General features: G+C 41.8%; 1 protein-coding gene across 10 annotated transcripts in view; it reads right to left on the bottom strand.

Moving 5' to 3' along the window:
• Positions 1-4,004: 4,004 nt before the first annotated feature.
• The window catches only part of LOC113036418 (eukaryotic translation initiation factor 4 gamma 1), a 38,493-nt gene continuing 27,604 nt past the window's right edge, over positions 4,005-14,893 (bottom strand). For 7 of the 10 annotated variants that reach the window (XM_026192759.1, XM_026192763.1, XM_026192762.1 and 4 more), the window contains 17 exons: positions 14,204-14,827; positions 13,258-13,404; positions 12,884-13,120; positions 12,663-12,767; positions 10,639-10,965; positions 10,429-10,540; positions 10,215-10,326; positions 9,862-10,103; positions 8,461-8,588; positions 7,955-8,127; positions 7,538-7,663; positions 7,351-7,432; positions 7,123-7,221; positions 6,416-6,550; positions 6,132-6,210; positions 5,770-5,910; positions 4,005-5,609 (listed from right to left, as the gene is read on the bottom strand). In XM_026192759.1, the coding sequence (XP_026048544.1) occupies positions 5,428-5,609; positions 5,770-5,910; positions 6,132-6,210; positions 6,416-6,550; positions 7,123-7,221; positions 7,351-7,432; positions 7,538-7,663; positions 7,955-8,127; positions 8,461-8,588; positions 9,862-10,103; positions 10,215-10,326; positions 10,429-10,540; positions 10,639-10,965; positions 12,663-12,767; positions 12,884-13,120; positions 13,258-13,404; positions 14,204-14,827 (3,051 nt within the window). In that variant the 3' untranslated portion in view covers positions 4,005-5,427. The remainder of the gene's footprint in view (positions 5,610-5,769; positions 5,911-6,131; positions 6,211-6,415; positions 6,551-7,122; positions 7,222-7,350; positions 7,433-7,537; positions 7,664-7,954; positions 8,128-8,460; positions 8,589-9,861; positions 10,104-10,214; positions 10,327-10,428; positions 10,541-10,638; positions 10,966-12,662; positions 12,768-12,883; positions 13,121-13,257; positions 13,405-14,203; positions 14,828-14,893) is intronic. The other 3 variants (XM_026192765.1, XM_026192766.1, XM_026192768.1) reach the window with 1 other exon arrangement.

The raw sequence follows: 14,893 nt of genomic DNA, 5'->3' as shown, positions 1-14,893 counted from the left end.
TGCGCAAATGGAAGAAAGCAGTCTTACATATTTGTTTAATATGTGCGTTGAAGGACATGTCCTGGTCAAAAATGACTCCAAGGTTCCTCACCGCGTTACTGGAGGCCAAGGTAATGCCATCCAGAGTAAGAATCTGGTTAGATACCATATTTCTAAGATTTTCAGGGCCGAGTACAATAACCTCAGTTTTATCTGAATTAAGAAGCAGAAAGTTAGCGGCCATCCAGGTCTTTATGTCTTTAAGACATTCCTGCAGTTTAACTAATTGGTGTGTGTTATCTGGCTTCATGGACAGATAGAGCTGGGTGTCATCTGCATAGCAGTGAAAATGTATGCTATGTCTTCTAATGATACTGCCTAAGGGAAGCATGTATAATGTAAACAGAATTGGTCCTAGCACTGAACCCTGTGGAACTCCATAATTAACCTCAGTGTGTGAAGAGGACTCTCCATTTACATGCACGAATTGGAATCTATTAGATAGATATGATACAAACCACTGCAGCGCAGTACTTGTAATACCTACAGCATGTTCTAATCGCTCTAATAGGATATTATGATCAACAGTATCGAACGCTGCACTGAGGTCTAGCAGGACAAGCACAGAGATGAGTCCACTGTCAGAGGCCATAAGAAGATCATTTGTAACCTTCACTAAAGCTGTTTCTGTGCTGTGCTGAGCTCTGAAACCTGACTGAAACTCTTCAAATAAACCATTCCTCTGCAGATGATCTGTTAGCTGTTTGACAACTACTCTTTCAAGGATTTTTGATATGAAAGGAAGGTTGGAGATTGACCCAACATCACATGATGTTGGGTCAGCTTCTGTAAGAAATGTCTAGCTAGTGATGATGTTTAGCTCACAGAAATATGATTTGAACAAATGTGAATATTTCTACCTGCAGATCTTTGGTACGCCCACCTCTATTCTAAGTGCAACTGCAGTTTGAGATAATAACATAGACTGTATATAAAAGATGGAAACAGCCACCATGACACCACACAGTGGTTTCTGGCCTGTGCATTTTGGCCACTCCCGTGTTGGTTTTGTGGAGCTAAAAGTAAACATATTTGCATGAGAGCATAAAGTACTAATGTTATTACATACATGCATGGTAAGCAAGTCAATGCAACACAGAGACACATACTTATTGTAGCTCACTTTTCACAGTGACTGAGAGAGTCCTCTATAGCCTGTCTCTGATTGGTGCAGAACACAGCAGAAAGGCTGACGCTCACAAACAACAACTGTTCCTGCTTCCTTTCACCAGATCTCATTGAAATTCAGAGTCCACTTTAAAATCCTATTACTAACATATTGCCTATATTGCAGAGCCACTGCTCAGATCATCTGATCAAGATCTTTTAATTGTTCCATGCTCTGATTTTAAAACCAGAGGTGATCGCACCTTAGAGGTGGTAGCGCCTGAACTTTGAAACATCCTTCCTCAGCCTGTCAGGTCGTCTGAATCTGTCATTTGTTTCAACCAACTTCTGAAAACTCTTTTCATGGTTTAGCTTTCCTTTAATCTGTCCCCCATTATTTGGGGCCATAGTTTACACCTATTTGTGCGCATGTAGGAATAAGGTGTAACATGTATACATATCTTTATGTGTGGCTTTAACTGAAATTGTGAAGCACTTTGTAATGTGTAATGTTTTTTGCTATACAAATAAACACCGAAGTAAAGGACTAGGCAGTAGAAAGCAGCATTCTTTTTCAAATATTTCCAATAATGCTCCAAAAGGCACCAACAGTCCAGAGGTTCAGTTTTATTCTAATTAGCAGTGATTAGCAGGTAGCAGTTAACCATGTTGATCAGCAACCATGGCCCTAATTTTAAAACAATAACAACAATAATGTTTTTGCACCAGGTTGGAAACATGCTTATTTCTGCTTATTTCAGCCTCTATTGGCCACCACAGGACCTGCTTTTTGTCTTGATTTGTTAGACCTAGAGTTTCCTGCTGATTATTTCAAATTCTAATTCAAAACCGCTCTAATGCTTCTATACTTAATGTGTTAGTGTTTCTTGGTGAATTAATCCAGGCCAGCCCTACTTTCCGGAGATCCCCAAGAAGTCCAGCTCTTTTCAGTTTAGTGTGAACCCCCCCCCCCCCCCACTGGAATGACAGAACAGATGTCTCCTTGGTGTTTCTGTAACCTGTGTCCTGGCCTCTAGTTACATAACTTCTCCTGCTGACCACAGCAGCATTTCTCTGAGCTGCAGACTGCATGTGACACTCTGTCTCTGAGTTACCAATGTGTAACGTTACATCTGTCCCCTGATACATGTCAGCAAGTATCCCTGGAGTTTAGAGGCTAGCTGTTAAATGATTACCTCTAGGTCATATTTCAGGTTTATATGAGCTCCATCAGTTAGTGGGTCAGGCCACATCTGCAGCCGCTGCTTAATAATTAAACAATGTAAAACATAGGGAGGGAAAAAAAACGATAAAGCAATGAATTTCATTACTTGACAAAAAAAGAAAAAAATGACTTGTTTGATGTGCCGTTTCACTGTACTATCAAAGTAAAGCTCTTCTCAGACATGGATTACATGGCGGTCTGCTAAAGTGAGACCGCCTGTCAGACACGGGCCACTCAGAAATGACAGTTTCTCATGGCTTTGATGTATCGTAACATGACTGCCTCATTTTGATACTTTAATTACTAGAGATGCCACATCCTGAAAACCATTATTGAAATGGAGTCATACACTGAAGGTCAGTCAGTGGATCAACTCTCATTACACTCGAGAAAACAGGTAACAGCTCACCTGTCTGAACTGAAGTAGTCAATGCGATTTGCTGTGGGAGACATTAATGAAGAGATATTTCTGCTGTGAATTTTTTATTTTTAGAAAGGCCTGTGTCCACCACTGCCAACTTCAAGCAGATGTTTTCGTTTGCTCTGTGAGATTTGTCCTGTAATCTTCAGGTTTTTTGTGTATAGGAAAATAAAAATCAGGTTTAACTTGAATTCCAAAGCCACTTTTTAAACAAGTAAACCTCTTCAACTGCTCCTTAATGCAAATATCTAATCAGTCAATCACATGACTTATTGTATTTAGTCATGTAAACATGTTAAAGACAACTTGTTAAAATTCAAACCAAGCACCAGAGTAAGGAAGGAAGGTGATTTCAGAGACTTTGAACTAGAGTTGTTGGTCCCAGACAGGCTGGTCTGAGTATTTCAGAAACTGGTGATCTGCTGGGATTGAGCAAATAACACTGGTTAGCATCACAGCAAGAGCAGCCTGGGTTTGAATCTATGACCTGGCCAGGGTCTCCCTGTCTGCGTGGGTTCTTTGGCTTCCTCCTACAGTCCAGAGACATGCAGTTAGTGTGATTAGGTTAACTGGTTATGTGTGAAGGGCTATTATGTGTTAGCTCTTTGGCAGACTGCCGACTTGTCTAGGGTGTACCCTGCCTCTCGCCCTATAACAGCTGAGATAGGCTCCAGCAGTCCAGAATCAAATAGGCGGAAGAAAATGGACGGATGGATGCAACAAAGGTATGCAGAAGAGCAGAACGATGGCTGCCTCTAGCAGGATAATATGACATGTCACAAACCTCAAACTGACTTCTTGAACAATGATAACAAGTTCAGTGCACCCAAAAGGCCACCAGTCACCTTTGGGGTGATTCACACTCACAGTCAACAAATCTGCAGTCACCGAGGAATGTTCCAATCACAGGATCAAAGCGGGAAAGCAGCCCTGGCCATGCCACCACCTCCCCCGGCTAAAAACCTATTCATTCCAAGGTTTTTAGTTTTCTCATGTTTCTGATTCATGACTCGTGTCTCATAATGAAGCTCAAACTCAGGAGATAAGTGTCTATAATAAAGCCCTCCGATTTATTTTTTAACCTGAAAGATACTTATTTAAAAAAAAAAAAAAAAAAAATCAAACATCAACCACTACATTTCATTTCATCAAAGTGGCAAAACAGCACCGGCCTTGCTGCCGCCTCCGGTCACAAAACCACAAGCATTTGCATTTTCCTTTTTATTTGCAACCATCTTTATTATCTCTTCCAGTTCTGGATGTGAAAAGAGGCAATTATTTTCTTTAATTAAATATCTTTTTTAATAAAGTAAAGCAGAAAAGTATTTACAATTATTCAATTAAACTGTAATCAATGACTGGGGTTGGATATCACAAGCACCTTCTGCCAGCTGAGGAGAGAAAAATATAAATACGGGGGGAAAGACTGCCACATTGTTTCAGAGGAGCAGGGGAAATAGGGGTTACATTAGCATACTTTCTTTAAAAGAAAACTATTCATCGTATATTTACAGAACTCTCCTGAAATGCATTTCCACTCATGGAAGCAAAGAAAGGCCTTAGGATTCGTACTGTTAAACTTTTCTTAAAAGTCCTTTGTCATTAAAGTGGATTTTTGTCTGTATACTTTTTAAAGTTTAAAAAAAAAAAACAACCAAAAAACAAAAACACCAACCGGCTTTGAACGAGGGTGAAACCATGATCCCTCGCTCTTGCTCTCCCTCTCTCGGTCCACAGTTCGTTTTTGAAGCGCAGGAAACAAGTGAAACAGACACATTAGAGGTTGGGGTGGTGGGATTGAGTTGGGCTGGGGTTTTAAAGGGTAGCATCGCTGCCACCCCTGCAAGCAGCAAAATGGTCAATGTTCATTGCCCCTCTCCTCAGTGACAACGTCCTCAGAAAGTCCACAACCGTTGCATTCACTCATGACTGAAATGTCTCTTAGATGGCTCTTTTCTTTGTAGTTTTCAATTTTTCTTACAAAAAACAAACCAAAAAAACAAACAAAAAAAACAAAAAAAATGAAACAAACCACCCTTAATCATCCAACACTTTGAAAAGGGAAACAAAAAGCTCTACATAAGCACGTCATGTAGATCCAAACGGCGGACATGTAGCATGACATCTGTCATGTCCACATGATAAAGGGTGAATTCATCAAAAATATAGATGTGAACAGCCTTTTAAAGTCTTCTGTTATATTTTCTGTCTTTAAGCAAAATGTCTTGAGCAGTTTTGCCGTGGCCACAAAAAGCTTTCTGAAAACAACCCAAAAAATAAAAATACTGAAGGAAACAGCATCAGAGCATTCCTTCAGCTTTCAACTCTTCTCAGCATTCTCTCTCTCTTTCTCTCAAATCTATTCATCTCTTTAGTTAATCCTGTTTGTGTTTCAAAAAAGACATTCGGTTGCACAGAAGAAAAACAAGAAACTGAAAACAAACAAGAAAAAAAAAAAGGATCGAATGTTCGATCCATAATACAATCTCTCCCAGTTGAAGAAGTTTTTTTTCTTTATTTTTTTTTCTGTTTATGCAGAAGGATTTTGCTGATTCAGCCTCTTGTGAATCATCAACAGAACATTCGCTCTCCCCATGGGTTTGCCCAGAACTCTCATCGATTCTCCCAGCAGCCCCTAGCTGTTATCGGATTCATCCTCGGCTTCGCGGAGCCACGTGAAGAAGGCAGTGACGGACTTCAAGGCCACGCCCTTCCCCTGCTGTTCGGCGGGGTCTTTGCTGGACTCCCACTTGTAGAAGGCCTCCTCTTTGATCACGTCTTCATCGTAGAGTGTGTCGAAGAACATTCGCAGCAGATCTGATGAGTGAGGAGAGAAAGGAAATGAGGAAAATGGTGAGAAATGAGGAAATGATGCTGATCACTTTCTTAATCTTTTAAGTTGTAGCATGAAGAGAAGCAGAAATCTGAATTTCAAAGCAGTGACAAAGGACAACCTGAGCCTGAATGAGCTACTTACTGGCAGGCTGCTCCATCTGCAACATGAGGGCCTGCAGAGCATACAGAGCCTGTAGTTCCTTCTGTTCGTCCTTCAGGTATTTCTGCAGGAGCTTCGCCCTCCGTTTGATCTGCTCGCTGTCAACCTTGTAGGGATTCTCACCTGTGGAGGAAAAGTTTCAAGAATGTTCACATTTCACTCGGACTACACCCTCTAGCCTGGGATATTTTCACACACTGAGTAGCAGCAGTAAAAGGTCCCAAAGTTCAGTAATATGGTAAGAGGACTTAAAGCCCATCAGAATTGAAGTGGACCAGGAAGTCTACTAGTCTACTTAGGCTAGTGTTAATAGTGTTTAATGTGAAGAGTGCAGAATGACTCACAAATTGCTGACTGGCAAATGCAGGTCATCAGCGCTCTGACAAACATGTTGGAGGAGGTCTGCTGCTCATCCAGGTTGGCCTACAAAAAAAAAAAAAAAAAAAAAAAAAAGATCACGTTTATTTACGTGTGCACAAAACTGGAAAACACCATCCAAAATACGACGACCTGTCTGAATCAGCTCTGTCAGTGCTGCGGTTACGAAAGTTGCTTTGTTGAGAAACTAACGATGACACATTTTCAGGTTCTAAAAGTCAGAACCCACATGAGTGGATCTGAAACAAACCTCAATCCAGTCAAAGATCCTCTGGTTGTCAGCCCTGTCCTGGATCAGTCTGTCCAGCTGTCTGGTCAGATCTGCAGCGCTGAGCTCCTTCTTCTTGTCCTTCTCCGACTCATCGCCCAGTGTAAACTCCACATTCTACAGAGAGAGAGAGAGAGGGGCATCATGGTCATTTTTCACGACGTTTGTCACATCACATGCTATGAGAATATTTCTTCCTTTTATCCTGCATTACATTAAATGTGATGAGAGGATTGTAACACTGCATATTGGACTGGAGGATTAGACTATTATACTACTATTATTAATGGAACTCATTTAAGATCCATGTGTGGTATTTTAAGATCACATAAACAATGATGATACCTAACATTTCTGCATTTCTTCAGCATCTGTCATTACAGTGGTAAGATACTTTTTTTCTCACTTGGATCTGTATGATGGACAATGCTGACATCCTTAATACGCTCAAAAAAACAGAATTATGTAACACTAGTTCAAGATAGATTAAAAGAATTGAAGCATGATAACCCTGTGGAGGTTTTCTTTAACTGTGAACACAAAGTCACGTCCAGATGTTTAGTAATCAGACTCCTCAGTTAAGACCTGAGCTTTAGATTCTTGCTTTTTTCCTTCGCAGTGTTGAATTACATCGAGGATAACCACAGACAGAAGGCTGTTAATGATGAAGGCAGTGAGTGAACCCTCACCTTTTCTGTCACAAACTTGTTGACGTCTACATCCTCAGGGAGGAAGTCCTTCCACTGCAGGCCTGCCTCCCTCCACATTGTACCTGCCTTTTTATGGCTCTGATGGGAGGAAAGAGATGTTTGTACACATGAATAGATCTTAATCTTGTTTTTTTCTGGGACAAAAGTTTATGTATATATGCTAGCTTTTCAAAAACACAATATGACATAATAATGATCAGCTCTTACCATTCCTTTGCAGAGTAAAGTGAGGATGTGAACCAGCAGGACTCCAGCTTTGCCCAGAGGGATCAAAGGCTTTGAGACATCCCTGAAGATACATCAGGCAACCAATGAATTAACCATCAACAAATAGAAATATCCCATTTATTCCTCATCTGAAGTGTTGAGAGACTTAGCAAGTACTATAACAAACCTGAGAAGTTCTCCCATGGGGATGCCTCCCTCTTGAAGCATGGGAGTGATTAGCTCAGCCAGGTAGAGCCAGATATGGGGGATGTCTATCGCCATGTCTTCTGCCACCTCCAGGATTTCCTTAAGCCTGAAAAAAGAAGCACAGTACACGGACATCAAAGATTATTCAAGGGTTAAGAAATACAAGAACAAGCCCAACTTGACTCAGTAGATGGAATTATTAAGCAGCATCACACCATGCTGGTAGCAACATATGGAAACTCACTGCTTTTTGGCCAGGCAGGGGGTTTTAAGATCATGAAATGCTGAAAAATATTCACAAGCCTGAGGTTTCCCTGCGGGCCGCTGGTAATGTGGAGTCCTGCTGGTCCAAACTTTACCGGTTAACCCAGCACCTCCCTGGGGGTTCTGTACTCACCCTTTGTAGTACTGCTCCTTTGGTAGGATGCCGGTCTTAATGAGCTGGTGCAGCAGCAGGCCCATATGCTCCCTGGCGATCGTGCTGCGCTCCAGTGTTGACTCCAGCCCGTTTCGTACAAACACAAACAGCAGCTGAGTGCTATTTATCTCCTGCACGCACTGCAGAGCCTCCTGTGGGGACAGACAAGGACAGAAAGACAGCAGTGAATCATAAGCTCCTCTTTTATCCTCTCATGGCTTTAAGTGTAATAAATAGATGTTCAGGTGTCAACAATGCAGACTTTAGATGATGGAAATACACTGAAACCCTCACTGTGAATAAGAAGACTATTAGAGCAGCATTAATTATAAAGTGCTTTAATTGGTCCACAAAAGCACTTTGTGAATACATTTCACATAAGCAAAGGTAAAAGGTAGTTGTTGTTTTTTGTATTTAATTTTAGGTGTCCTTGCTGTGTGTGTGTGTGTGTGTGTGTGTGTTTAAAAAGCAGCATCAGTGTGTACCTTCATGTCGTTGATATGGAGGTACTCCTCAATGATGGCTGTGGACTTCTTTTCCAACTCCTCCTCGGTCAAGGCAGGCTTGGTGGGGGTCTGGGGAGGTGGAGGGGTGGCAGCTTTCTCCCTCTTCGCTGTTCACAGAACAACAAAAAGAAAGAACAGCAAATCAGATTTTAAGCTACATGAAGGGAAAAAAACAAACAGAAACATTGTTTCCACAGTTATCTTCTTGTAAATCTTCAAACTGAAGTCAACTGAATAATGAGGAGCACAGCAGTCCAGCCAACATTTTTATGTTTGGGGTGGAGTTGATTTTTCCCCCCCTAACAACAACAACAAAAAAATCTGATTATTTGAAGCTTTCAGAGAATCGTGCACTGATGACAAAAAGAGCTGCAGAAGTCATTATGCGACTTTTAAAATGCAGATTGTTATTCTTAGAGTGCAGTAGCTCTGTATGATTTCAAAAAAAAAAAAAAAAAAAAAAAAAAAAATCATCACCATCTATCTCGTCCTCTGAAACAGACCTTTTTTAACTGATCTCATATTTCATAATAAAAAACATCAAGCAAGCTGGATACCATTAATTGCAGTTTAATTTACTGGCACTGTCCCACAGATGCTGGGAAATCTGGATTTTTTCCCCCCTGCCCTTGCAGCAATTTTTTTCATTTGGGCTGACAGATGTGCTGTTCGTCATCTTCCACCTGTTCTTTTCCTTGTGGTCTCAAATAAAGAAATAAACTTTGATTACAAACTTTTTAAAAACTTGACCCATAGCGAGTTTCTCAGAAGAAACAATATTGAAAAACGTCATTATTTCAGACTTTATTTTTAAACTGTTATCACTCCCATGGAAACACTTGCTGGCTCCCTCCTTGGACCCAACCGCTTTTTTTAAGTTTCTCCAGTCTGACTATCTCCTTCTTTTTTGCCTCAGTGGTGCAAGTGATTACTGTTTTTGGTTGGCAGAAGCAACAATGCTTTTCTGGTTAATTTAGAGCGAGTCTGCTTCACTGGCGGTAAGAGCAAAATTGGCCCATGTCATAAATAAGAACGTTTACACGCACATATTAGTAAATGAAGGCCACTGTGCTCATACCCAGAGCTATGAGTACTCTGTACATGTCCTGCAAACAACATCTCTAGAAACACTAACTACATCATGGATGTCATTTTTTCATTCATAAAAAAAAAAAAGTTAATCTAGGGGCATGGACCCCTAACTTTTGCAGAAAGAAGTTTAAAATGGTGTGATGATGAGCCCAGGTATCTGAAAAGGACTATTTTTTTCAAGTCTGGTCTCCTGCTGTCTGATTTCTTTATTTAGTATTGTGAAATATTTTTTAATTTAAGTTTTAAATATTTAATATTATAATGCTTAAGTTATCTCAGGCAGGCTACCATTCTCTCTGCTTCTGGCCCGTTCTCTGCTGTCTCGGTCATCCGTCATGCTCGCCACACGGCGGACTGGATCAGCAGGGCCACGCTGCTCTCTGTCCCGACTCCGCTCCTCCTTCTCCCGACTGAAACTGCGTTTAGTGACCTGGAGCTGGTTTCGATCACGGTCGTCTCGTCGCTCGAAGCGGTCGCTGCCACGATCTGAGCGGTCGAAGCGATCACTTCGTTCTCGACTCAAGCTGTTTCTGTAGAGTTCAGAAAAGAAGTCGTACAATTGTAAAATACATCTCTACACACTCACACTATGAATACTGAAAGGTTTGAGCTGGTAATGAGAATTGTGTCCCTTTGCTCACCTCTGAGGAATTCTCTTATCTGTGTCTACTGAAGAGCCTGAGGACAAAGGCTGCTGCAGGGCTGAGAACCTGTTGAGCGTGCTGGTGGCTGGTCGGCTACCCGTCTCTGAGCCTGGGGATTAAAACAGGCACACGATACAAATTAAACTTCAGTTCTGATTACCACAAATAGATAATTCTTTGATATATAAACACATTTGTGGAAAAAACCTACCAGAATCTGCAGGCTTGGCACTTGTGCCACCGCTACTGCCCTTACCCCAGCTGCCCCATGTGCCTTTACCTCCTGGGGCAAGCAGCTGATTGTTGAAGTCAAGAACAGGAGTCTGAGAAGAAAAGGCTGTCATTAGAAGTCTGATATTTTCAATTGATTGTCAAAATGTGCTCACATTGTGTGTGAGAAGAAACCCCCTCCCTCTCTTACCTTAGTGATTTTGCTAAGGCGAGAGGTGTCAATAGGTCTGTTTTTAGAGATGGGCACTGTGTTCCAGCCGTCATCCTGGGGAGAGGCACCACGCCCTGGGGAGTGGGTTCCCCTACGGCCTGGAGAATGAGGGCCTCGACGACCTGGAGAGTGAGGGCCCCGACGGCCTCCACCCATCCTGCCTCCTGAGCCTCCACTGGATTCCTTCTTAGAGATGAGGGCTTGCTGCACCTTCATCTGCTCCCTGTGTTCCTCCAGCTCAGCATCTTTGTGGATCTGGTCGATGGTCTTGGGACCCTGATCGCCTCGCCGGGGCACCCAGTTATTCTGGAACAAGTACAAGACAGAATTGTGAGAATGATCGGGGGAAACAACAACAAACACACACACACACACACACAAAAAAACGAGGATGACTTTGAAAATGTATTCTTTTTCTGTCCATGTCACCATTGTATGAATGAACACAAAGCAGAGCTTATGTACCCTTGTCATTTTGATGAGTGTCTCTAAATCAGTCCTCTTTATAACTACAGTGTTCACAGAACAAGACAGCGAGAGAGAGTGAGATAATCATTCCAGTCGCGTTTCTGTTTTTGTCTTGAAAGGAAATAAGACATGCAGTATGTGCTTCAATTAAACTGGGCCACTACACTGACACAGAGCAGCAGATTCCAGCTTGAAAAACACTGAAAACAGCAGGTTTTGTAGGACGTTGTGGGAGGGACTGGAAGCCTAACTAAAGGACTGCAACATTCCTTCAAAAGAAAGAAGCTTCAATACCACCAGACTTAACTGGCTTCAGAAAGTTGCACGTAATTGAGATAAATTGGGGGGGAAGGGGTGACAGGAAAATTATGAGGCACACATGATGACATAACATAGGATCACTCAAATCCTGTTACTTCAATTGAGAGAAGATGAATGGATGAATGAACATGCTGCTGTTTGTTGTCTCAGCCAATGGCACAGAGTAGCTCTGTGTTTAGGAGCTGCCCTGCATTAATGAGCTGAAGAAGACTTGTTTTCTTAGCCCATGTATGAGCCTCACACTGGCCAGAGCTGAAGGACCAGTGTGGGTGTCTCTGGGCTGTGGACAGCACCATGCAGGGTCACAGACCATATGCAACAATAATGGATGAGTTATGCGTAAAATTCATCGCATTAACACGATTGCACAATTCACAGAAATATAATCACCTTAGTGAAAACATAGTCCTCAACACACACACACACACACACACACACACACACACACACACTACTAAGTTAATGTCTAAAGTCCTTGTGTGACAGCACAAGTGATCATTGAGTGAGCCCCCAGAATGTTAAAAGTGGTTTCTTTAAAGCTGAAGAGAAATTGCTGCCAAATTTGTGTGAATTTTGCATTTTAATGAATTTATGCTAATAAGAACCAAACAAAACAACAACACACAATTACAAAGTAAGCAGGCAATGAAGGCAGCACTAAGTAAACACCTCCTGGGTTTTCCCAGATAAAGTTACTGCTTTTGTCAGTGTCTGGTGGAGTGTAAAATCTTCATTTCCCCATCACAAAGACAGTCTGACAGCATGTAAAGCTACTGAAATGTTCTGTATAAGAGTGCAAACAAACCAATACTGATTTGAATGACTTTAGTTTTCTTTCTGATCACAACCACATGCTACAGATTTCCCACAACTGAGTGGAAAAAATGTTTATTTTGAACTGTTAGTTTCCTGAAACATGCAGCAGCTCCTAATTGGGAACCCAACAGATTTAAATATGATATATGAAATCGCATTTTCTATCATTTTATCTGATTTAATAAAAGTGCCTGTAAAATCTCAAGTGTTGCATAGTGGGTCAGGCTTTAAAAAGCTAGATCTTATTTTTGGTCTACTCAAATCATAAAATGTTATAAATAAGCATTTTTTTAAAACAACGACTCTACAACCAGAGAGATTTAGTTGGGGAAAAGGCTTAAGCTCCAAATTATATATGCAAACAGCTCATTGAGTCCATATGCGACTTTGTTATTTACCCGTCGAAGGTCCAGCACATCCTGCAACATGAAACGGATCCTGGAGGTGGTCTTCCTCTCCTTTATTATTTTCTCCATCTGATTGAAGTATTGGTCCATACGAGGCTGAAGTGGGACACAATAGTTAGGTTAAGTGCATTTTGTGTTTATCAGTCAAAATTATAGAATCTTGGTTTGTATGCATCTCGGTCATCTTTCTCCAACATGTGTGTGTTTTGTACCTTGGCCTTCTCAAAGTCAAGGTCCTTGCCAATGGTGGACAATAGTCTGCACAGGCACTCCAGAGACTCCTCGTCATGGTTTTTGAGCAGCTTGACAATGCAGTCGTGCATGATGACCTCTGTGAGCATTTTCAGCTTGAACAGCTCACCAATGAACTTGATATTACCTAGAGACCTCCTCCTGGCCTTGTCCTTAAACTCTTCTAACTCCTCAAGGAGCCGCTGCTTCTCCTCCTCCTGGGAAACAAACACAAAAAAAGGCATTCAAAACAAGTACAGTTAGATGGATCTCTGAAACCTTTCAGATGTTTAACTATTGACTTGACACATGACTTCCTTTGTGCAAATAATACTTCACAATGCAGCATACATACCACGGATGCAGCTTCCAGCTCTTTCTGCTTCTTCTCGAAAATCTCATCATCATCCTTATCCTTCTCAAACTCCTTCTGGCATCGATTTAGCAGCAGCTTACGAAAATTTACAGTGGCTCCTGGTTTATCTGGAATTTCGACTCTAAGCTGAAAAAAAGCAGAGAAAGAAAACACAAGTTAAGTAAATGGCAAAAGAAGACAGGGTGCAAGCTCAGTGTTGCAGTGGCTCCTCAGTCCCTCAATCCCATCACTAATTTGAGTTCATCACTGGAGACTCAAAGACATTTGTAAACTAGCAGTACGAGGATTGACACCACTGCAAAAGCATTGTTGCATCTGCCAACCCCAGTGTCAATCTATTACAAACCATGATGTCACTTTTGTGGTGGAGTTCGGGCTTCCTGCATTGCCAACAACTACATTTCAGATCGAACAATGTTATTTAAAACAACAAAAAACATATATACATGCGCGCGCACGCGCACGCACACACACACACACACACACACACACACACACACACACAAAAAATATACAGTAGAGTTATCTCACTTCAGAAGTTCAATTTAAAAAAAAAAAAAAAAAAAAAAAAAAAAAAAAAAAAAGGTGCCCTACAATACCCCCAAGACCCACAGCAATGGTCGCTTCGCTCACTGCTTAAACATTGTCTCACAGTCACTTTTATTTATTTCAATAAGGCACAGGAAGCCACTGCTGCAGTATTCTCTTGAATGTTAGGTGTCATCATCCAGACAATACTGGCACATAAGTGCTGATATTAGAGGAGAAAAGTCAGACTTGACATATCGACAAATCTCGCGGTAGAGTTTCTACCGTATACCGCTTATACCGCCCACCCCTACTCTGCTGCATAAGTTAAACATCTAAACAACAACACTTCCATTGTAAATATTCAAGCATCTATATTGGGTGAGTCATCACTTACCCCCATAAGGCAGCGGCACATGTTGGCATAGGCCACAGAGAAGTCTGGTTCAGAGATGGCCTTTTCAAAGGTGAGGTCTATGACTCCTTTCAACCGCTCTTCTGTGTCAATGGTCAGTTCTGTTACTTGTTTCATGAGCTGCTGAAACTTTTGGGGGGTCAGTTTATTGAGGATGCTGCGCACCCGTTTAAACAGCTCCTGGGTCTTGATCTGCTCTGGTTCACTCTCGTCTACCTCCTCTGCCCCACGGCTGCGAGGGCTTTTCTTCACTGAAGACTTCCACGCCTTCTCTGCTTTGTTCAGCTGCACCTCATCACTGAGTGGCATGCTGCTGATGATTTTCCTCAGTTCTTTCCTCGGCATTTGTTGAGAGCGACGTGGTCCGCCAATCCCCATGCCCATACCCGGAGACTGTAAGGGAAACATCAAAACATGATTTAATTGAAGTAATAATTCAATTGGAAAGTGCTCGGTTACACAAAGAAAAATTGAACTCACTGGTCCTCTGCTTCCTCCTCCCATGCTGGGCCTGCCAAGGTTGGCAAAGGAGGGCGTGAAGTCAGGGCCGCAGTTCATTCCTGGAAGGCGACTGGGGTCGAGTTGTCGCAGAGGTGTTTTATTAGCCTGAAAAGACAGAAAGCAGGATGGGAACTTAATTACAATTTCCACTACTATGTGATCTAGACATGT

The sequence above is a fragment of the Astatotilapia calliptera genome, chromosome 14, assembly GCF_900246225.1.
Source record: "Astatotilapia calliptera chromosome 14, fAstCal1.2, whole genome shotgun sequence".
Lineage (NCBI taxonomy): Eukaryota > Metazoa > Chordata > Actinopteri > Cichliformes > Cichlidae > Astatotilapia > Astatotilapia calliptera.
The sequence above is the reverse complement of the archived record's forward strand: the minus strand, read 5'-3'. Positions and strand labels throughout refer to the sequence as shown.